Source organism: Indicator indicator, chromosome 13, assembly GCF_027791375.1.
Source record: "Indicator indicator isolate 239-I01 chromosome 13, UM_Iind_1.1, whole genome shotgun sequence".
NCBI classification, from domain to species: Eukaryota; Metazoa; Chordata; class Aves; order Piciformes; family Indicatoridae; genus Indicator; species Indicator indicator.
In genome coordinates, this window is record NC_072022.1 from 7753231 (window position 1) to 7776349 (window position 23119).

At 40.9% G+C, this 23119-nt stretch overlaps 1 protein-coding gene across 1 annotated transcript in view; it reads right to left on the minus strand.

The window, feature by feature from the left end:
- Positions 1-8168: 8168 nt before the first annotated feature.
- OPA1 (OPA1 mitochondrial dynamin like GTPase) overlaps positions 8169-23119 on the minus strand; it is a 66191-nt gene continuing 51240 nt past the window's right edge. Inside the window, exons 29-30 of the mRNA XM_054386188.1 lie at positions 9099-9176; positions 8169-8610 (exon numbers count right to left, since the gene is read on the minus strand). Coding sequence (XP_054242163.1) covers positions 9112-9176 — 65 coding nt within the window. The 3' untranslated portion in view covers positions 8169-8610; positions 9099-9111. The remainder of the gene's footprint in view (positions 8611-9098; positions 9177-23119) is intronic.

The window sequence follows — 23119 nt, forward strand, 5'->3', positions numbered from 1 at the left end:
CTCAACGTTTGCAAGATGTGGATGTTTGCTTTTCAAGCTTAATGAGCTTAACTCTAATGATTTCATAACCTGTCAGTATCACATAGTTCTATAAGCCCAGGCAGAAAATAAGTGGCATCAGTGTGGCAGGCAGTACCTCTTGTGCCTGTGCATTTAAACTACAATCCACTACCATAACATTTCTCAAGGCAACAGCTTTACCTGAGCTATGACTATTCCCTTTCATCCCCTTTATGCCTGTGCCCTTCATACTAATTCTGCAGCCTGACACTTTTGCAGCTTTGTCCCAATGTCTGCTTTCGTCTTGGCGGATGCCCTCTGCAAAGCACACACAAAACATGGTGTGATGAGCCCAAAGGACCAACACAGGCTCCTCATGGGATGTCTGCTGGACTAAGTAGAAGGAGATCATTGTGCATCTCCTGTTTTCAACCCAGATCTATGCTGCTGTGGCAGTTCAAATCACCCAGAATCACCTTCTTCAGCACAACACCTCCATGAACACTGAGAATGAAATGATGTAGACTGGTCCCTTTTGTGGTTTACTGATGATTTTACACTCCACATATAGCAGACTTACAGCACTTATGTACAACTAAGGCTTGGAGAGAATATATGTTTGATATCCTAGGAATCCATTCCTCAGGAGGTCAGAAGGACTCTCCAAACATTATGGCATTGACAGCACAGAGGGCAAGCTTATGACTGTGCAAGATAGCCATGGTGGAATTCCCACCTCACGTTTTGCTGCTGGTCACGTTCCTCCAGCCTTCTTTCTACACAAACAGATGGATGGACAGCTCTGGCATCTCTGGTGTGCAATGTCTCATCCCTCCTAAGATTCAGTCCTGGTATGTGAGAAACCATTGCTTTCCTTACTGCCAAGAGCAATCCCTAAACAAATGAACATGACTCTCCAAACCCACAAAGTGCTCTGCCAGTTTCAGACCTAGGTCTGAAATACTGCTGGGCAATTTCATTGTTGTTTAGTGTACCCACAAAGTGCTCTGCCAGTTTCAGGCCTAGGTCTGAAATACTGCTGGGCAGTTTCATTGTTGTTTAGTGTATCCTGTACTCATCTTTTGCCTCAGCCTCAACCTCTCCTCAACTAAAACACATAGGACTGGGCTGTCCAAAGGTCGTTCTTTGTTTGCTTTCTGTCTGCTCTTAAGACAGATGTTTCAAGGCATGAGAAAGGATATATACACATGCACACTGAGGGGAAAACAAAAAGGGGAGGGGGAAAGGGGGGTGGGGGAAGTGTCCAGGTGTTTAAGCAATGCCAAATGTGAAAGAATTCCAATTTACTGCTTTCTCCTTTAATCAGGCAATTCCCAGGGACCAGGCGCGTCACGACTCGTACCCAGCGTGCTTTCCGCTCCGCTGAGTTCAGACAAGCTCTGCATTAACTCCCCAAACTGCAAGAAAATTATTTGAAATAAAAGCTTCAGATATGTCCCTTCCCCTCCAACAAGCCTGGAAACAAATGGTACAGGAACAAGGTCAGAAAGGAATCATCCGCCTACCATACCGCTGAATTCATTTACCTACCTCAGAGCCCATTGAAGGGAAGGGGTGGGTCGGGGAACAAGAGATGCTATAAAGCAGAATGAAGCTCTGGGGTCGCTCTCTGCATTACAAGATTTGACAGGCCTTTGCCAGCCTTCAGCTTCTTTGTGTCCTTCACATAATAGAGAAACACAAACTGAGCAGCCAGTGATCTGAGAGTTGCACTATCGGACAGAGCAAACCCTTTGCAAATGCTAATAGTATTGTAGCATCCTGTCAGGCAGCAGCACAAAAAAGGATGTTGATTTTCACATGAACCAGAACAGAGCCATTGTAAGGAAGGCTGCAATGAATGTTCCATCTCTGGACATCAAAAGCCTCAGGCAATTGGCTTGTGGAGATGAGGCAAAACTCTGCTTCAAATGTCCTTACATATAGGTAGCATCCTGTTACCTTAACTCTTACTCCAGGAGGCTGGCAAAGAGAGGAGCTGCTTGAAATGAAAGTGAAAATGACCTTTCATTACAATTTCTGTAGTGAAATAATTTCTAGATCTAAAGAGGCTGTCTTGTTGTGCAGCCTACTGTATCCCAGCAGTCTGGAGGAGATGCTGCTCTATGAAACAGGGACGTGCAGAAGGGTTGGGGGGATGTAATTTCCAAGGGGTATGGTTGACAGGAATGGAGCACGAAGAGAATGTGCTTGTCCTCTGCAGTTCTGAGGACGTGCCAGCTGTCAGCCTTGTTCAGCAATGGTCCTGGGTTAACACAGCCAGCTCTCACAAGCCCCTCTTCTCTCCACACAGGCAGGAGGGTAAGTAACACAAAACTCCCCCAACACTGGGTTGAGATCAAGAATTGAGATGAAGAGTTTTACTGGAAATGAGATCATACAACGCACAATGACCTGAGCCTATCTGCACAAAAGAGCAGCAAAATGCAGCAGCAGAAGCCAGTGACCTCCCCCACTCCCCAGCCTGCAGCCCACCCAGCAGAAAAGCCTAGCACTCCTAACGTGGAAACTGAAAACAGCAACTGGAAGAGGAAGCCTCTCATGTTACAATCTGAGCTTCAAGCCCCATGATACTTTCACAGAATCACAGAATTGTCAGGTTTAGAAGGGACATCAAGGATCATCTAAGTTCCAACCCCCCTGCCAAGGACAGGGACACTTCTCATTAGATCAGGTTTCTCACATCCAGGCTGGCTTTAAAAACATCTAGAGATGGGGCCTCTACCACCTCCCTAGGCAACCTGTTCCAGTGTCTCACCGACCTTGTGGTGAAGAACTTCTTCCTAATGCCTAATCTAAATCTCCTCTCCTCTAGCTTGGATCCATTCCCCCTAGTCCTATCACTACCTGACACCCTAAAAAGTCCCTCCCCAGCTTTCTTGTAGCCCCCTTCAGATACTGGAAAGCCACAATAAGGTCTCCTTGGTGCCTTCTCTTCTCTAAACTGAACAACCCCAACTCTCTCAGCCTGTCCTCATAGCAGGGGAGCTCCAGCCCTCTGCTCATCCTTGTGGCCCTTCTCTGGACACGTTCCAGCCAGCACTTTCATTTTGAAATGACAGCATGGTTCATTTTGCATGACAGCAGCATGGTATTGAGTATCAGCAAGTAGATCCAACTCAACCCATGACAGTGATGCACAGGTCTTCTCTGACAAAAGGCTCTAACATGTTAAAGAGGGCACAACACTTATTTCTGTTATAAAAATTATTTTTAAATACTCTAATTAATTAAAACTTCACATCCTCACTTACATTAGGAATGGTATAATCCATGGTGTTAATAAATGCACCACTCTGATTAACCTCAAAAAGTTTATTATTGTCATTAGGGTGAAAAACTTGAATAATGCTGATCTTGTTGGTTGTCACTACCAAGGACAGTTCAGAAATCCTTTTTAAAGTCAGAATGTGAAATGAACACAAAGGTCTTCTGTGCTGGGAGTTCTCTTGGGCCCTAATGATTCCAACAGCAGCAAACAAACAGCTTTTCAGAACTGCACCTAGAGCCAATTCCAAGATCAGCCTCGCAGTCAAAATCCAGCTCATTTCTCAGTTCACCTCCAGAACAGTGCCCAGAAGCCTATCAAGAGTTAACTGGTGGAACACTTCAGTAGCTGCAAGAATCATCTCCCAGCTTTATTGCCACCTCTGGAGACATTTCCCCACTGAGTGACAGCACCAATCCAATAAACCTTTCTAGGGTCAATTTCAGAACCACTTCTAGGGCAGTTTCTAAGGCTGGCTCTAGAGTTGCTTCACAACCCATTCCAGAAGCAATTTCAGAGCTATTTCTTGAATCTCTTCTACAGACAAAACTAAAATCATGTCTATGACCTTTGGCATCTCTCACAGAGCAACAGCTTGGAGAATTCCACCTCCTGAAGTGCTACAGCACTAAGGTGGTGGCAGATGCAAGCAAGATTTGTGTAGACAGAAATCTGCATGGGTTTGCCATTCCAGCACTGAAGCATAAACAACCATTTAGAGTCTCTGTATCCTTCCAGCTACCTCCCTGGGTTTCTGTATGGCATTTTATCCTGAAAAATTCTTGATGACAGCCTTGTTCTGTAAAAGGTCTGTGATCAGAGCCATGTAGAACATACAGTGCTTTTGACAAACCACAGCTTTAAGAGCTATCTGACTGTATAGCACCTATCTTGTGAAAGGGCTTTACAATGCATTTTATTTATCTGACTGAAAAAAAAAACCCAGCAAGTGATTGATCACAGCCTGTAAAGATTTCTGCAGGGCAAGATGGATTACTGAACTGATTACATAATAGAGCAGGATCCAACAGCTCTAAACTGGCATAAAAAAAAAAAAACCAAAACTGAAAATAAACCAAGTACCTTGGAGATGGTTAAGTCACTGCAAGGGCATCCTATCAAGCATAGTGATAGAATCCTTCAAGATATAAGATTACTTGAAAACTACTTTCATCTTGCATGAAGATGCTGGGTTTTTTCCTTTAACCAATTATTAAGCTCTCTATAAAAAATACATTTATTTCCATTATGGAGGTGATCAGAGAGCGTTCATAAACACTCTCTACCCTGGAAATCAAGCAGCAAGAACCATGCCTGCATGCAAGAGAACACTAACTGGAAACACAGCAGTTCAGGCTAGCACTGTAGTTTGGAGTCAGAACAGTAGTCAAACCTCTACTGCTTCTCCAGGCCTTGGAAACAGGCAGGTTTGGACTTTTTAATGGAGTTCTCTAGTCAGATGCTTCCTAAGAAAATGACAGTAAAAGGAAAATATGGGAAGGTAGAATCATAGAATGGTTTGGGTTGGAAGGGACCTCCAAAGGTCATCCAGTCCAGCCCCCTCTGCAGTCAGCAGGGACATCCTCAACTAGATCAGGTTGCCCAGAGCCCTGTCGAGCCTCACCTTGAATATCTCCAGGGATTGGGCCTCAACCACCTCCCTGGGCAACCTTTTCCAGTGTTCCACCACCCTCATGGCACAGAACTTCTTCCTAATATCCAATCTAAATCTGCTCTTCTCTAATTTCAAACCATTTCCCCTCATCTTCTCATCACAGGCCTTTGTAAACAGCCTCTCTCCAGGCAGCTGCTGCTTTTTCAGACAGCCATGCAAGCCAAGTTCTTGTGAGGTATCGCAATTACATCTGAGTAATCTTCACCACTGTACATCCCATCCATGAGAGGAAACATGACTGGAACATTTCCTAAACCACCTCAAGACCTAAAAACATACTCCAGAGAAAAGTTTTGCTGCAACTCCGCAAAAACAGAGGTATCATCACAGACTAAGCTCATATGGCAACACCTTCACTGACATAAAAGTATCCCACAGACATATCCAGAACTAAATCTCACCAAGAACAAAAGTTCTGAGTGACTCAAGGGGCCTTGACTCTTAGAGATCTTGTATTTTAACATTTCTCAAGTGAAACGATGAAATCTCTTGCATTTTCTTTTCTAACACAGTTGTTAAGAGTTGTTAAGTTACATTTAAGATATACAAAAATTCACTTCTCCAAACTTTACATTCTAACTCAGTTTAGGTTCCAAATACACTCAGTCAAAAGTTTGCTTAACATATCCTTGATGGTGAAACAGAGCACACCAGTATGTTTCTTACACCTCAGAACTTCACATGACATTTTCACCCTCTAACTTAACTCTGTTTCCTTTGACTATTTATTTTTTTCTGTGATTTTTACACCTTTCCAAGTTCTTAATGTCTCTCGTGGACCGTTTTTGGTTAGTTTCAATCATGAAATCAAATTAATGTAGAATTAGAATCCTTCACTGATTCTAACATACCCATGTTTGCACTTCGGGGAGCAAATACACAGCACCTTCAATAACCACACTTATACAGTGAATAGTTTGGGGTTTTTTTCCCCCTCAATGGATTTTGTATAATTATTTTTAATCTAAAAAAAGGTAAAAACATATATTCCTAATTTCACAGAATCACAGAACGTTAGGGGTTGGAAAGGACCTTGAAAGATCATCCAGTCCAACGCCCCTGCCAGAGCAGCATCACCTAGGGCAGGTCACACAGGCATGCATCGAGGTGGGTTTTGAATGTCTCCAGAGAAGGAGACTCCACAACCCCCCTGGGCAGCCTGTTCCAGGGCTCTGTCACCCTCACAGTGAAAAAGTTTTTCCTTACATTCACATGGAACCTCCTCTGCTCCAGCTCGCCCCCACTGCCCCTTGTCTTATCATTGGGCATCACTGAGCAGAGCCTGGCTCCATCCTCCCAACACTGCTCTTCACATCTTTATCAACATGAATGAGGTCACCCCTCAGGCTCCTCTGCTCCAAAAGAGCCCCAGCTCCCTCACTCTCTCCTTGCAACGGGTCAAGCTGACTGCTCTGTATTCTCAAACCTCTTGTGCCAGTCAGAACATTTATTTTAAACTCACCTGAAACACTCCATAACCAGTCTTCATTTATACTTTCAGTCTCAGTTCATTCCAGAGAAATCAAGCTGTCAACATAAGGAATTTTCATAAGACAACTGCCTAAATATGCCACAGAAATGGGAAGGTTAATGGAGACAGCAAAAGATAGCACTTGGCACAGTCACCACCACCTCGGTGCTGACGCAGCGCTTCCAAATCGGACATTTCAATATCATTAACAGAATCCTTCTGCACAATTTCACCAGCGATAAAAAGGAGGCCAAAGTGACTTCTGAGTTAGGTGCAGGAGTGCTGTGTTCAAACCCCACATTTTATTATTATTCCTGCAGTTACATTTGTATTCAATAAATACCTAGGTTTTCATGGAATACATCATGCCGAGTCTTAGATGAGCAGCACAGAGAAGTTGGAGTAAAACTAGCGGAACGCTGGGCCCGAGGATGAGACAGTTTGCAACATTTACATTACACAGAAGTTTAAAACATCTCTAGGTAATTTCAAAAGTGGTTTGTGTTGTTGCCTTGGGGTGACTGTGGGTTGGATTTTTTTGTACAAAAAGGGATTTAATGGAAGTACAGATTTATTTCACTTGCTATACAATCTAAGGACTCCGCCTTCAGAATTGTGCAAACTTACATTTCTGAAGTTATCTTCAGAGGAGGAGGATGATGCCACAAGCCATTTTTTTTTTCTTTCATTTTTCCATTTCACACACTCATTTTTCAGGAAGCATTTTTAAACAGAAAATCCCTAAAATATTGGTAGATCAACCCTGAAATACTGAACCTTTCGACACCGTTTTACGAATCCTTCATCTCACCAAATTTTGTACTGTTTCCTCTGAGAGCAAAAGGAAACAGCAGCTGTTGGAACATGTTCAGATTCCTCTCTTAATTGTCACACATCAAAATTAAATTGCATTTTCAAAAGGGAAGAACAAACCTAAGTCAAAGTTAACAAACCTAAGTCAAATTTTCAAGGTACACAACCAGAAAATTGCAAACCAAACTGGTTTCAGTCCTAGCATCTTCTTCCACAGAAACACTCAGAAGTGTCTCCAGATTGTTTGTGGCAAAGTGTGGACAGAAAAATATGGTCATGACGAAGCAGGCACCTATGATATAGAACCTCTATCATGATTAAATTTGTCAGCAGTGACATTTCTATGGCAAAACTGAAAGGCAGTTAAAGAATAGCTGCTTACTGTTTTCACTACACTGAATGAAAGAAATCGAGTTGTGCATAACATTCTTAGAAAAGCAATTTTGGTCTTACAGTAGCTATTAGGAAAATGGAATTAATTAATTTTATTTTTCCTTTTTTTTTTTTTTTTTTTTTTTCAGTTGAGTAGGTTGAACAAGTTGGAAGTGTGGGGAGTTATCTTTCTGCATTTCACAGGCACTCGATCAGGTTACTTTGTACCTATGGTGAAAGGAGGAGTTAAGAAGGAAATCAGAGCCTGGGCAATCCCAGAAATGAAATGTAATCAGCTGTGATTCAAGAGTAACAAGATATATTAGGGAAGAATGGGTAAAAGGAGCAGCTGTTGACATTATTTTCTGAGCCAGACCTTTTCAGGTGTCAGAGAATAGTAGCCTGTACTTTCACAAGAATTGCTTGGATGGTGTCTCTCAAGAGTTTGGGAGTTTAACAAAATCCACAACTTCCCCTCAAGATCTGAACGCAGTGCTTTTAAATCCATACCAGTTGGCAGAGGATGCTTCAACACAGAGCATAACAAATACAAATGGCATCAATTTGAAGGGTGTTTTAATGTACATACAAATACTAAAACTTCATGTCAAACTCCCAGGATCATTTGCAGGCAAGAAAATGACAACAGATAACACAATTTTATGAATCTGATCCAGCTCTACCACACGAGGTAGTGCTTTTCCTTTCAGGAAAACAAAAAACAAACCCAAAGACCTTAAATGTACAACTTCAGCAAGCTCCCAAGCTATCTTAGTGACACACAAGTCAGATTCTTCTGTCATGTAGCTTCAAAAATTACAAGTCTTTCAACTGAACACCTCAGTCCCATGAGACATTATTTTCTTTCTCTGCCAACATTTCAGGATGCTCCCCAGAAGCCAGGAAAGAGAACAGGACACAAAAGCCTTAGCTACTCGGTCTTCGTTGTGCAAGATATCCCGGAAAAGGCTGCATTCTTGTGTGAAGTTGCTGTTGAAACAAAAGAGAGCATTTTAAAATGTGTGCAAATACAGGACAGAACTTCAGCTCTCGTTTTGGAGTAGAACAGAAATAAATCAATTACCTGCAAGCAATTATTTTTGCTCGACCAACACACAGAGCCTTTAAGGGCAGAGAAATAATCAAAAGTGCTTTTATAGATAAGAAAAGCTGTTCCCTTAATTTTGGTTCCATCTACTTATGCTTTCTCTCTCTTAACACAGATAAAAATAATGAACTGACATCTAACTGCCTACAATGTTTCACAATATTTGAGTAATGAGCCAGTAACTGGCTTTCTACTACGTTTCTTATCTCCTTGTAGCATCAAAGCTGAAACTGGAGTTCTGCAATTAAGAAGCAAAAGGCAGAAGCAGCCATGCACTATGAAAACATCAGCATCTAAAAAGGGTGAACAATAACTTCCTAGTGAAAGATAAGAAAATAGCAGCAATTTTCTTTCCTCACAACATGATTACCTGCTTGAGCAGTCTACTTTTCTTGATGGAGGGCTTCTATGAAGGCTTCAAGTTTTTCCTGGATTTCCCGAACTTTTTCTGAGGGAATTAAAAAGATCACCATTCAAATGATTACTGCTTAATTGAGGGTATGCCCAGAAAGAGAGAAAAAACCCCAGCAAAACCCTAAACAACAAACCAAACCTCCACCCCTGGGGATACTCAAGGTGAAGCTGGACAAGGCTGATCTGGTTGAGGATGCCCCTGCTGACTGCAGGGGGGGTTGGACTGGATGACCTTTGGAGGTCCCTTCCAAGCCAAACCATTCTATGATTCTGTGATTTTATGAACAAAACTGAATACTGTCATCGTTGCTTTATGCATTTAGCTTCTTAAATCACTACGATTCAGAACATTTTTCTCTATCACAAGTAATGAAACCTTGTCCTCTTTGAAAAACTTCCTCAAACCTATTTTAAGATTATCCTCTTAATTTAGTAATTCAAAAATACACCAAAGGAACCCAATACTAGAAGCACTTTATTTAACCCCCCCTGACACTTCCATTAGATCATGCACTGCAAGTTCACAATCTCAGCTTTTAACTTATTTTCAGAGATGTGCTTTATTTCCAGTTAGTAGCTGATCAAGACAGAGTAATGGTGAACTGCTACCAACTAATCCTTCATTTCAAGTGTTAGGTGTGAGGAGAGACATTCCAGCCTTGCCCTGGAGAGTAGGTTTGGGCTGGATCTGAGGAAGAAGCTCTTCAGTATGAGGGTGGTGGTAATGTGGAATAGGCTGCCCAGGAAGGTTGTGGATGTCTCCTCCCTGGGGGTGTTCAAGGCCAGCCTGGATGAGTTTAGTTGAGAGGTGCCCCTGCCCAGGGCAGGGGGGTTGGAGTAGATGATCTCTGAGGATCCTTCCCACCTAAGCCATTCTGTGATTCTACTGTGCACCTGTTACATGTGAGGAGTTGTTACCTTCTAAATAACACCCTCTAATCCCTTTATCTTTTAAACAGCTGTCTATTCTCCACACAAAGTCTCACCAACACTACTAATCATTCTAAAAAGAGCTGAAAGCTCATGCTCTTCCATCAGGGAGAATTTCAGAGCAGCAAACATTCAACACAACTATTCAAAAGGGCATGCACAGTGTTAAGAATGGTTAATACCTGTACTTTATCTCATGGCCTTTCAGTAGCTGATGGATGTGGGCAGGATCTTATTTTGTATCAATACTAAAGCTAGGAGTTCATTTCTCTACAAAACCACAGCTTGAACACAACTACCAATAGCTACTAAGAATGAAAAGGTAACATTGGTAAAAATTCAGGGATTTAGGCATTTTTCTACCCTTTCCTCAATTGCATCCAACACTCTGTCATCATATAACCCATTTGATTTATGAAACTGCTTATGAAGCAAGATTTAAAACGTAGCTGGAACCCATAGCCTCCAAGATTTCCTACTTCTCTCTCACCACAACCTCACTTTGAAGCTCCTTCTGTGTGTGATTAAAGCCATGAAAAACACACATTTCAGAAATATGAAGGAAGAGGAGGAGAGAAGTAGGACAGACAAAAATAAGTTAGATGAGCATAAACACAACCTTTTTTTCCACCAAGCTAAAAATAATATTGGATTAAAGCCGTATGCTCCCTTGCATGAGATACAAGGTTTGAGCTTCTCTTTTTTTTTAAAAAAAAAAAACCTTTTATTAATGTTTTCTTCTCTTTAGCAATGCCATATGTTAGAAACTTGCTTTGCTGAGCTGAAATGATAGCAAAACAGAGACAGAAAGACAACAACAAAAAAATCAGCCTTAAGTGGGACACAGATCATGAGTGGGGAGAACCCCCAAACTGCAAAAGAGAATGCTCTAAGGGGAACTAAAAGTTTCATTCAGTAAGAAAGGGACAATCTCACAGACAGCTATGAAAAATCATTAAATTATAATTATTATAATAAAAACTCAACAAAACCCTGTAGTCCTGTTCTAAAATTCTGTTAGTTAGCAGTTGAAATAAAGTAAAGTAAAGTAAAGTAAAGTAAAGTAAAGTAAAGTAAAGTAAAGTAAAGTAAAGTAAAGTAAAGTAAAGTAAAGTAAAGTAAAGTAAAGTAAAGTAAAGTAAAGTAAAGTAAAGTAAAGTAAAATAAAGTAAAGTAAAATAAAGTAAAGTAAAATAAAGTAAAATAAAGTAAAATAAAGTAAAGTAAAATAAAGTAAAGTAAAATAAAGTAAAGTAAAATAAAGTAAAATAAAGTAAAGTAAAATAAAGTAAAGTAAAGTAAAATAAAGTAAAGTAAAATAAAGTAAAGTAAAATAAAGTGGTGCCTTATCTTCAAATACAGAGGTACCTTGAGGCCAAATCATAAAGAGTCCCCAAGAAAACACCAAAGAACTCCCTTAAATTTCAGCTGGTTTTTTGTTTTTAAAAAAGTACTTTAACATTAAATGAAAATTAGAGTCAAAGTGAGGGGAAAAAGCTCAATCTTGGAAGTTAAGAAACAGCAGTAGATGATTTTTACGAAGAAAAAAAAAAATCTTCACTTTCAATCTTTGAAAGCTGGCTAGGAAAAAAAAAGCAGTCCTATGATCACTTATCCTTATATAAGCACAAAGTGGTTTTATTACTATCTTTTTAAATAAAAAAAAGAATATGTATTGTTTGCATCTCAGTATATAAACCTCTTGCAAAGTGAAAACTTTAGTTCTGTGGCATTTTTTTAGGCCACTGCTCTGCTCAGCTTCCAATAATGATGCTCTAAGTATGTTTACAAAATTAGCCTCTGAAATGACATTCTGTTATCTTGGAAATTGGTGACGTATTTTTGGAAATTACTAATCCTGGACTTCACTCTCCAAAATAAGCAACAAGCTGTGGGTTCTGTCCAGTTCTTGGGCCCCTCAGTTCAAGAAGGACAGGGAACTGCAGTCTAGTGCAGAGCCACAAGGATGCTGAATGCAGTGGAATATTTCCCTGCTGAGAACAGGCTGAGGGAGCTGGGGGGCTCTTGAGCTTGGAGCAGAGGAGCCTGAGGGGTGACCTCACTCATGTTGATAAAGATGTGCAGGGCAGTGTCAGGAGGATGGAGCCAGGCTCTGCTCAGGGATGTCCAATGCTAGGACAAGGAGCGATGGGTGTAAGCTGGAGCAGAGGAGGTTCCATGTGAACATAATGGAAAACTTTCTCACTGTGAGGGTCACAGAGCACTGGACCAGGCTGCCCAGAGAGGTTGTGGAGTCTCCTCCTCTGGAGACATTCAAAATCCAGCTGGATGTGTTCCTGTGTGACCTGCCCTAGGTCATGCTGCTCTGGCAGGGAGGTTGGACTGAACGATCTTTTGAGGTCCCTTCCAACCCTTAACACTCTGTGATTCTATGTGTGGGGCTTAAATCTCATGACCCAGATGATCTCTGCATGTTGTGTTTTCAAGAGCTTTATTTCTGATGTGGATTTAAAGAATTGCTACATGCTTTGCCCAGGTATGTTCTTTACATTGATCGAGCCATTAGACTTAGTGAAAGCAGGCAGATTTAACAGCATTAAATGCAAACATCTTCCCTTCTCAACCTCTTGTTAATGAACTATTCCAGTCCTGAAAATCTTTGCATCAGCAAAACTCTCTAATTATTATTTTACCCTTAAAAAAAAACAAACCACAACTTGTGCCAAGAAAATCTGTTTTAATTTTCTGATTAGGGTATATTAAAATAGCAGGATGGCAAATATGTATTTCTCCAGAATATACTGAATCAGCTGTGTTTGCTCAGAGAACAGACATACTAAAACTGACTCCATATTATGAGCACTTTATTAAATGGTTTTTATACTTGGAGTGAACTGAAATGATTGCTTAACTGTAATAATTACGAAGTCTTGAGGTAATTGAATACTTTGAAAAAACATGCTGGCTATTCTTAAAAAAGAACAGTTCCAGTGACTGCCAAATAGCTGCAATTATTCATTCTGTGCCCTGTATTCTTAGCAGCAGTAAAACCTTTGGCAGCAGCAGACCCCAGCCAACTTGTAACATTTCCCCCCCCAAGTCCATCCTGCAGCACAGAGAAGCAGTCTGCTAAATTGGTTTACTTTTTTAAATAGGCTAATGGCAGAGCTATGCATTTACATAAAACTAATCTTAATAAACCAGTAAATATAAATGCGCAGGCAGAACTCTTATAATGAGTGCAAGTGGAGGGTCTGCCATTCTGGGATAACTGCACCATGTGACATTGCATTTGGAAGGATGATTAACTGTTAAAATTCAAGAGTCAGATGTTCCCCATCTTTATCTGGGGAAGTTTAGTCCTCTGTGAAATGCACAAGCTGTGTAACCCCGTTCTCAGGGCTTTGATTGACACCTAGATTGAACGATTAGAGGCTTACACTTGTAAATTACAGCACATTTTGTTTTGAGGCAGGTTTATCAACCATGCCAAACCCAGAATATCACTAGGGTTTCAAATAAGAACACTTGCAATCCAAATAAAGGGACAGAGAGAGGTGAACTTATCCTAGCTTCTGTGACACTGTGGTTTGCCAGGTACAAGCAAACCACAGATTAAAAGTATTCAGCTTGCTAGCAAATTAATTTTGTAATGGGTTGAACTATCTCAGAACTGTTACACAATGCTGCAGCGTCAGGGAAGGCTGTTAAAGTACTACACTCTTACTACAGGTCTAAGTACTAAGTACATGCTATTGCTTAACTGGAATCTAGAGAGACTGTGGTATGGTCATTGGTAGTTTAAAAGCAGACCTGAAGTTACAAGTGCATAAATCTTCCAGCACCTGTTAAACAGTGATCAAAAATCAAATGAAATCAGTGAAGGGTAACTGTAACTAAACCCTTGTTTCCATCTTTAGAACAGTAAAATTCACAGGCCTAGGGGCAATGAATGGCTATTATGCTTCCCATTTACCCTATGTTTACCTAAAAGATAAGCTGGTTCATACATCAACTCATTATGCCTCCTGATCTGGTCATGAATATTCCCATAATCCTCCCTCCATCTCCCATAAAACTTCACTGACAGAATGAGGAAATTCTTTATTCAGATGTCTTGAGATCCTCATTCAAGTTCAGTCTCTCCTTATCTCCATATGAAATGATATTGCTACCCGCTCATTTTCTTTTCATTAATCCTCTGATCCTAAATCTAAAAGCCTCAAGCCCAGACTAATTGATCTGTAATGAGGATTTGAATGTATTGTGAAGACAGAAAGATGCAGCAAGAGGTAAAGTTTGCTTTTCCTAATACCATGAACTGGTCAGAAGAGAACCCTCTGAAATATTCAGTCTTGCTTACTGACTGCTGCTTTCATTAGTAAATCAGCTCAGAGATTTAACTGCAGAAGCTGAAGGATCACTGCACAAATCAAACTGCTAAAGGAAGCTGGCAAACAAACCTCCTGAGGGAAGGCCAAAAAAACATCAAAATAATATTAAACACAAATGACAAAAGCAAAGTACCTCACTGCTTGCTTTCAAGTATGGTCTATTTTAAATAGCAAGAAAATGTTTGTTTTTTTTTTTTTTATAGGTATTTCCCAACTGCATTAATTGGTTTATAATAAAAGTTGTGGTCTCTGCCCACAAAACCTGTCTTGCTTATGCTTCTGAGGTTGCAATATTGAGAAAAATGGTGAAATCTTTCTGGACACAGATTCATCTTTATTTTTAACCCTGATGAAACTTCTAGTATGAAACAGAATCACAGAAAAAAAAAGAGTTAGTATCTCGTTATAAATCCTTCAGTTCTACATGAAAGTGATTTCTGCCTCCAACTTGTGTTTAAACGGCTTTGATATTTGAAAGCTCATGGTTATCACTCCTCTAGCTCTGGATTGTGCTTAAGACTTTAGTCCTTTCCCCCCTTCCTTTCTTAATCTCTTCCTTGTCTATAAACATTTTCACTGCTTGCTGTGGTACTTCTATGTTACGGTTAATTAACCATAGAGGCAGAAACGCTGAATTTACAGCTCTGAATGCATCATCTTTCCTGTGGCAAAAAGGAAAGCCCAGTCTGTAATCAGATCTCATCAGAATGCCCAGAAGCACACCATTAAAACTGGAAATGCTGATCCACAGTTTCCTGTTGCAAGCTGAATTTTAGCTTAGGGCTACCTAAGACACAAACCTCCTGGCTGAAGACAGCCTCCTGCGAACAGCTGGGTGGTGAAATGCAGCAGGTGGAAATCACCTCTTCAGAGCTCAGCCTTCTGTACCACATTCCTGGATTTCCTAACGGCCAAGCTTTACTACTTCTGGAAACAATGCAAGGGAGCATGCTCCCAGCCCCTCTAAATAATGTCCCAGAAAGCAGACTTTCCACCCACAGTTCAAGACCTGCACCAACATGCTTTCTCATGTCTCATACAACCACAACCCAAGGGCTGCCATAATTTACTGATTGCTGCAAGGTCATGTCCTGCTCAATCTTTGAAAAACCTCTGAAACTACCCATCATTTTTTGCCAGTTTCCTCTTGTTCACATACCATGTTTTCCTCTGGATGAGGCCACGAGGAAAGCTAAGGTTTTAAGGAGGAGAGGAATTGGGGGGGTGGGAGGGGTAACACAAAACCACCCAGGCTGCCCTTAAAGAGACAGAACATCATTTATCAGCTGTAAAGACAGATTTATAAGTAGAGGGCCCCCTCTGTCCCTTTAAGGCTGCAAAACAGATGGGAAGTGAATGGACAGTCAAAGGGTCAAGAAAACACATGGGAGGTGCTGCTTGTCTGCTGTATGTATGCTCCCAGCACAAGAAAGAGGTCAAGATTGTAACTGCATGGCTGGGTGCTGGGAAGGCCTTTTCTTGAAGCTGTTACAAAGACAAACGCTGTTCCTCATCCTGCTGTCAAACTGCTATAAATATTGGTTTGTCAAGAGACTTTCAGCAGCTAAAAGTTTTTTTTTTTCTAAAAAGAAAAAAAAAAACACACCAAAAACCTGGGCAGGAAGATGAATCATGTGAATGATTCTTAAACAGTTAGCTCATTAGTGTAATAAAAGCACTGCAGAACCCTGAGGGAAAAAAAAGTTTAAATGGAATTTAGAATAGTTCATGTAGTAAATCCATGAATCCTTAAAAATATTCTGCCTTTAAAATGCAAGCTTGCAGAAAACAGCTAGCATGCTCTTTAGGTGCTAGCAGTTAGACTTGAATGAAGCTGCTAACTAGTACTGCATCACAGCAGCTTTCCTTTGGTGTTACAGAATGTTTCGTACCTGTGTGCCAAGCTCTAAAGAGATTTGTATTTGCAGCCAGTTTAACTGAGTCCTTCCTATACGTTCTGATTTCAGACTACACTCACTGGAACAGGATAATTATGACACACCAATATTGCAAATACATTTATAAATTAGACTTCCTCTCTCAGGGATGTAGAGCTAGGCATACATCATTATATTCACCAAAGCTACTGACTTTTCTGCTTGCCTTAAGTCCCTTTGCCACCCTGAAATAAAAGGTATTTTAATCTGTACAACACCTAGAATATTTGTGCTCCAGTTACCAGTTCCAGAAAGACAATGAGGACAGGACCATGCTTTTACTGTACAAGTGCATCAGGTTAGATGCTTTCATTGTTAAATAGATGAAGATAATATTTCAGTGTGCTCTCAGAAATAGTTATTTTTAACCCCAGAACAAGACCAGGCACTAAACATATTATTTTAGTATCACTATTAAAATCTTCAACAGTTTCATGGATATGAGTTCCTCAGCAACTGCCTGCTGGTGATCTGACTGAAAAAAAAAAAAAAAAAATCTCCTTTTGCATGGCATTAAGGGGACAAAATACCAAGGAGACTGTTTCCTTCAATGACACATATATACAGTGTGCATTTTTTCTTTTCCCTGTTGTAGGTGAATCCATCTCTAAACCAGGATTTAGCCTGCTGTAGAAACATAAAATCTTAGTCTTAAGAAGTAATTTTAGACAGGGGGAAAAAAAATGCTCACAGTTGTCATTCACTGAAGTCACTTCTGTTGCAAGGATTAGTATCATATTAATTAACCCCTGCACATCATATCTGAGGAAGGCTATCAGCTGCCTGTATTTCAGGCATCACCTTTATTTCAGCCTGAAGATGATCAGGCAGCAGTCAAAGAGAGCTTGTCAGAAAACACTTCTGCTATTATTACAAGGCTTTGAGCATTAGAATGTTATTTTAGCATTGCTAATAATGCTTTTTTAGCACAAGGAACAGGAACTGTGCATTGTGCTGATGAAATTGCAGATTATAATCAATCAATGTCTTGATCTATAGCTGGCCCAGACTCAAAGCGAGACCTCTGTGGCTTTATGAAACAGCTTCAGCAATTCATTCACCCCCTCCTCAGTCCAACAGAAGGGAAGCTGTGTTTCATGGAGTGGTCTCCAGGGCTCCTCAGGCTGGCAAGCACCAAGTCTCTGACAGGGCACATGAGATTGGAGGACTGAAGCACAGCTCTGTAGACAGACTTCAGGCCAGCTATGTTTCTACAGGCTGTTACACACGAGTCTCGCTTGTCTACAGAGAAGAAACTGAGTGTGATGGGAAACCAAATTGTGATGTGAGGTCACCAAGTAGTGTATTACACTTCTACACTGTCATTACTGTACAAATGATTATTAGTCCATATTAAGCTGCAAGTTTGAGAGTCAGGATGTCTGCAACAGCAAGGCAGGACCAACACATTTTGGTCTTTTCTCTCTACCTTAGGTTTTAAATTAAAACTCTATCTGCTTACTGCACTGCTAGGAGGAGATCATTACCAGAATGACAAAGCAGACTCACACCTTGAACCAAACTTATGGACACTGAGAGACTGCATTTCAAGATCAAACCATTAATCTAGAATGAATCAGAACATGATGCTTGTTATTTTGGGTGAAAACAGGGAAAAGTGAAACAAAACAAAACTGCTTGTTAGGAAGAAAGGACACACAGCAATAAAGGTAAATTACTTATGGAAAGACTACTGTAACCTTAAGGCTGAAATGAGATATATCTGCATCCTGAGATTTGTTGATTCTCCACTCAAAATCACAGAATCATAGAACCTTAGGGGTTGGAAGGGACCTTGAAAAATCATCCAGTCCAAACCCACTGCTCAGAGAAGGGGCTTCACATGAAAGACTCTCTAAAACACAGTGCTGAGAAATGAAACTGTGATAACTTTTTTTTTTAGATCCCAATAATAAACTGAATTTTGATAGTCAACCTGAAGTCATCATGTCCTGAAGAAAACCAGCTTGTTCTATTTTTTTTTGGTCAGTTATTATTATTATTCCTAGCTGTTTAGTCTTGAGAAGAGAAGACTGAGAGGGGATCTGATCAATGTCTATCAATACCTGAGGGGTGGGTGTCAAGTGGAGGGGGCCAGGCTCTTTTTGGTGGTTCACAGTGATAAGACAAGGAACAATGGGTTCAAACTTGAACATAGAAGATCTCACCTCAACATGAGGAGAAACTTCTTTACAGTGAGGGTGACAGAGCACTGGAACAGGCTGCCCAGGGGGATTGTGGAGTCTCCTTCTCTGGAGACTTTCCAAACCCACCTGGATGCATTCCTGTGTGGACTACCCTAAGTGATCCTGCTCTGGCAGGGGGGTTGGACCTGATGATCTCTTGAGGTCCCTTCCAACCTCTGATATACTGTGAGACTGTGAAAATATTTTTGTTTTTAGATAGATTTCTAAATTAGAAGCAAAGAGGAGTCCACTACACCATTAACAATGGGTGACATACAGCCCATTCACCTCTCCAGCTTTTGGAAATGTGCATTCCACACTTTTCCATGCTAGTTCAGAACAAACACATCCCTGATCAGTTTCAAAGTCTGCATTTATACAAACAGTAATCTCTCCACCACAGGAACTTATTTCAATTTTCATTAACAGGTAACCTCACAAGCAGCTAGTACTAGAAAGAAAACAGCATCCAATCAGATGCTTTGATCCTTGCCTCATTGAGGAAATTTAAGGAAAAAAAAAACCCTAAATTTGGAAGACAACATCACAATGACTCTCAAGTACAAGAGACACAGGTCTAGGGTAAGATTAACAGGCACTAAATCTGTCACTACTCCTGTAGCAGTTCATCATTGGTTTTCAGTGTCAGCCTTAAGTGATAGGCTTCGCTGAGTCAGTGACAAATGTGCTGAACTTTGTAAGGAGCCGTTTTAGAACCTGGACATCAGTGCCTAACTCTTCATCAATAACTTTAAGAAATCACAGCAGGCAGACTTTGGTCAGCTGGGATTCTTAAGTTAAGTAAACCATCACTCCATCACAGGAGGTTTGCAAGTGATGTATGTTCTCCCTTGAGGATTACTTCCCTCTCTGAGAAGATGCAGCTTTTTAAAGCACTTTCTGCCATGACACAAAGCAGGAACTACCTTATCTGCACTTTGACACAGACTGTCCCACACATTCTTCTGCTTTTAATTCATTAGTTTTGTGCAGCTGCCCCAAAACTCCCAGAAGAAGAAAGCCTCCCTCCCCCCCCAATGTAAACATTCAACCAGTGTCTTTCATGTCAAAGCACACTTGCTTGGGTTAATTTAATAAATAATCTATGTGGAATTAAAATTATGATCATCATGCAAAACCAATTAATTTGCATTCTACCACAAAAGAAGCTCAGAAAGTTAGGAACCCTACTAAAGATAAAGGAATACATTGTTGTTGGCTTATTCTTGTTCAAAGGTAGTGTGTCTGGAAAGCTGTCTAGCAGAAAGGGACCTGGGGATTCTAATGGACAAGCAGCTGAATATGAGCCAGCAGTGTGCCCAGGTGGCAAATAAAGCCAATGGCATCCTGGCTTGGATTAGAAATGCTGTGTCCAGCACGAGCAGGGAGGTAATTGTCCCATTGTATTTGGCACTGGTGAGGCCACACCTTGAGTACTGTGTTCAGACTAAGATCTGCTTATTTGAGAGATGATCTTTCCCTCACAGCTGAGCTCTGCCTGCTACAAAGTGCTGTGAACCTTGTAAAAGAGTTGAACCTAGTAACAGGGGAGAAAATGGAAGCAAAGACTTCAGAAAGCCAAGGCAAAGCATGATTTTAGAGAGTACATGTAACCAACAATGTCATGTAGGACAGAGGTCAAACCAAAATAGTGTTGACAGTCGTCTCAAGGGATGAAAATTTAATTAGGCTACAGTAATGACCACATAAGATTAGTTTCACAGAACAGTTTAGTTCTGCAGATAACAGCAATGAAAGAAAAAAACCCAAAAAAGTAGCCAGAGCAAGTAATCATCTGCAAAGTACTGCTCACAGACTTCATCCCCAACTTCGCATAAAAGCACTACAAAAAAAGAGACCTGCTTGGATTTAAATCAGTTTGTTACATAGAACAGACACAACAGAGCCCACTCAGCTTAGCCAAATACATCACAGCAATTCCAGCTCCTGAGTCAGCAATCTGCCTATGGAAGTACCAACCTTGGCTAAGATTAGTTTCTAACTCCATTAAAATGGCAAGTTTATTATATACATAGATATTAAATCCTTCATGCTCAAACTCTGCTAAAGGTTTTGCCTTCAGCACTAATGGATTCAATGTGAGAAAAAAGTGAAGAATTTAATGCAGTGACTTTAAAGCAACGACTTTAGATATAAAACTTGAAAGCATTTTAGGGTAGCACTGGTTTATTTTGTTTTAAAATGGTTTTAATTTTATAAAGAAACAGTTAAGTTCTGCAAGCTGTTATATTTTATACCTTACAAATGTATTACAGAATTTAAAGAAATGATCCTAAGCTCTCTTTCCTTCATGCAAGAGCTCACTCCTCAAAAGTTTTAAGCAGCTTTTGTACAGGAAGAAGTCTCAGCTAGCCCATGCATGACACCTGTACAGGTGTCAATATTACTGACAAATGAACTCGGAGGCTGACCCCTTCACATTCATACCTAATAATTCCAGGATCAGGTTTCTACAGGCATTTCACAAGTCCCATCCCATCTCCTGCCAATGACTCTCCTTGTGTGAGTGCGCATGGTTTTACTTATAATTTGGTGAAGTTCCGGTGTTTCTTCTCTTTTTTTAACTTGTGATGAAAGAGGATATTGGATGAGTATTTTGCTGACTCTTATTAAGTAGGAGCCCCTATTACAAGAAGGATTTGGATGTGCAGGAAAGTGTCCAGAGAAGGGCCACAAGAATGATCAGAGGGCTGAAGCATCTCTGCTATGAGGACAGACTGAAAGAGTTGGGGTTGTTCAGTCTGGAGAAGAGAAGGCTCCGAGAAGACCTTCTTGTGGCCTTTCAATATCTGAAGGGGGCTACAAGAAAGCTAAGGAGGGACTTTTTAGGGTGTCAGGGAGTGATAGGACTAAGGAGAATGGAGCAAAACTAGAAGTGGGTAGATTCAGATCAGATGTTAGGAAGAAGTTCTTCCCCATGAGGGTGGTGAGACACTGGAACAGGTTGCCCAGGGAGGTGATGGAAGACTCATCCCTGGAGGCTTTTAAGGCCAGGCTGGATGGGGCTCTGAGGAACCTGATGTAGTGTGAGGTGTCCCTGCCATGGCAGGGGGGTTACACAGAATTATCCAACCCTGACAATTCTGTGATTCTAAGTAAGATGCTCTGCATGTACTACCTTTATGTGTATTTATCCTGTGCACATAAAAGATGCCTTTGCAACGGTCACAGTTTAGCTGTTTAAAAGGAATACAGGAGAAGAAATAAATGAAGATAGAGCACATTTTATTTCTCTGGGATCTGTGAAACTGAATCTCCAGTGAAGTCAATGGCAAAGCTACTGCTGACTGCCTGAAGCCAGGATTCATCTTAGAGTATTCAATATACATGTGCACCACCTAGCACATTTGAAATGCTACTGCAGGATGGGTATCTCTAGCTTAGGTTTAGCATAAGACACTGGAAGATCCCATTTCCTTTCTTACATTAATAATGTTAAAGCATTCAGTTCACAATAGGTTTTTACGTAACAAAGCATACCAAACTAATACTTTCAATGAAGCTGCTAATGACAAATGTGTAACTGCTTGAAAGAGTCCAGCACAGAGCCACAAAGATGATGGAGTGGAACATCTCCCTGCTGAGGAAAGGCTGAGGGAGCTGGGGCTCTTGAGCTTGGAGCAGAGGAGCCTGAGGGGTGACCTCATTCTTGTTGATAAAGATGTACAGGGCAGTGTGGGGAGAACAGAGCCAGGCTCTGCTTGGAGATGCCCAATGATAGGCCAAGGAGCAATGAGTGCAAGCTGGAGCAGAGGAGGTGCTATGTGAACATAAGGGAAAACTTTTTCACTGTGAGGATGACAAAACACTGGAACAGGCTGTCCAGAGAGGTTGTGGAGTCTCCTTCTCTGAAGCCATTCAAAACCCAGCTGGATGTGTTCCTGTGTGACCTGCCCTGGGTGATCTTGCTCTGGCAGGGGGAATGGATTGGATGATCTTTCAAGGTCCCTTCTATCCCCTAACATTCTGTGATTCTTAGATTCTGTGTGGGCTGACAAAAAATAACCATCCTGTACAACCTTCATAAATGATATCTCCTACAAACAAACAAGGAGAGTGGAAAATAAGCACGACAAGGCTTGGCAAATGCAGATTCCTCCCAGAGGGGAAAAACTAACATCCAAGAAACCAATGTCAACCACATAAGCTGTGCTTATGTATCAAAAAGCAAGACAAAGTAATCAGAGGCAAAAAGCTTGGCACCAGCTCTACTGCATGCTCATCCTCCTCACTCCTCCTATAAAGGCCACTTGTTGCCATCTTGTGTTGGAAAGCTGTACAGCAACTACAAAGTTCACATTACTGAGGAAGTTTGCTTTGGCCCTTAGTAGAAAAAAAGCAAATCCCACAGAGCAGTATTTGGGAAACAGTTTGGTAATTCTGGGAAGTCTTTCACTAGGAAGTTATTATTAAAAGAGAAAAAAGAGGGGGGGGGAGAAAAAAAAGGAGGGGGGGAGAAAAAAAAGGGGGGGGGGGAGAAAAAAAAGGAGGGGGGGGAGAAAAAAAAGGAGGGGGGGGAGAAAAAAAAGGAGGGGGGGGAAAAAAAGG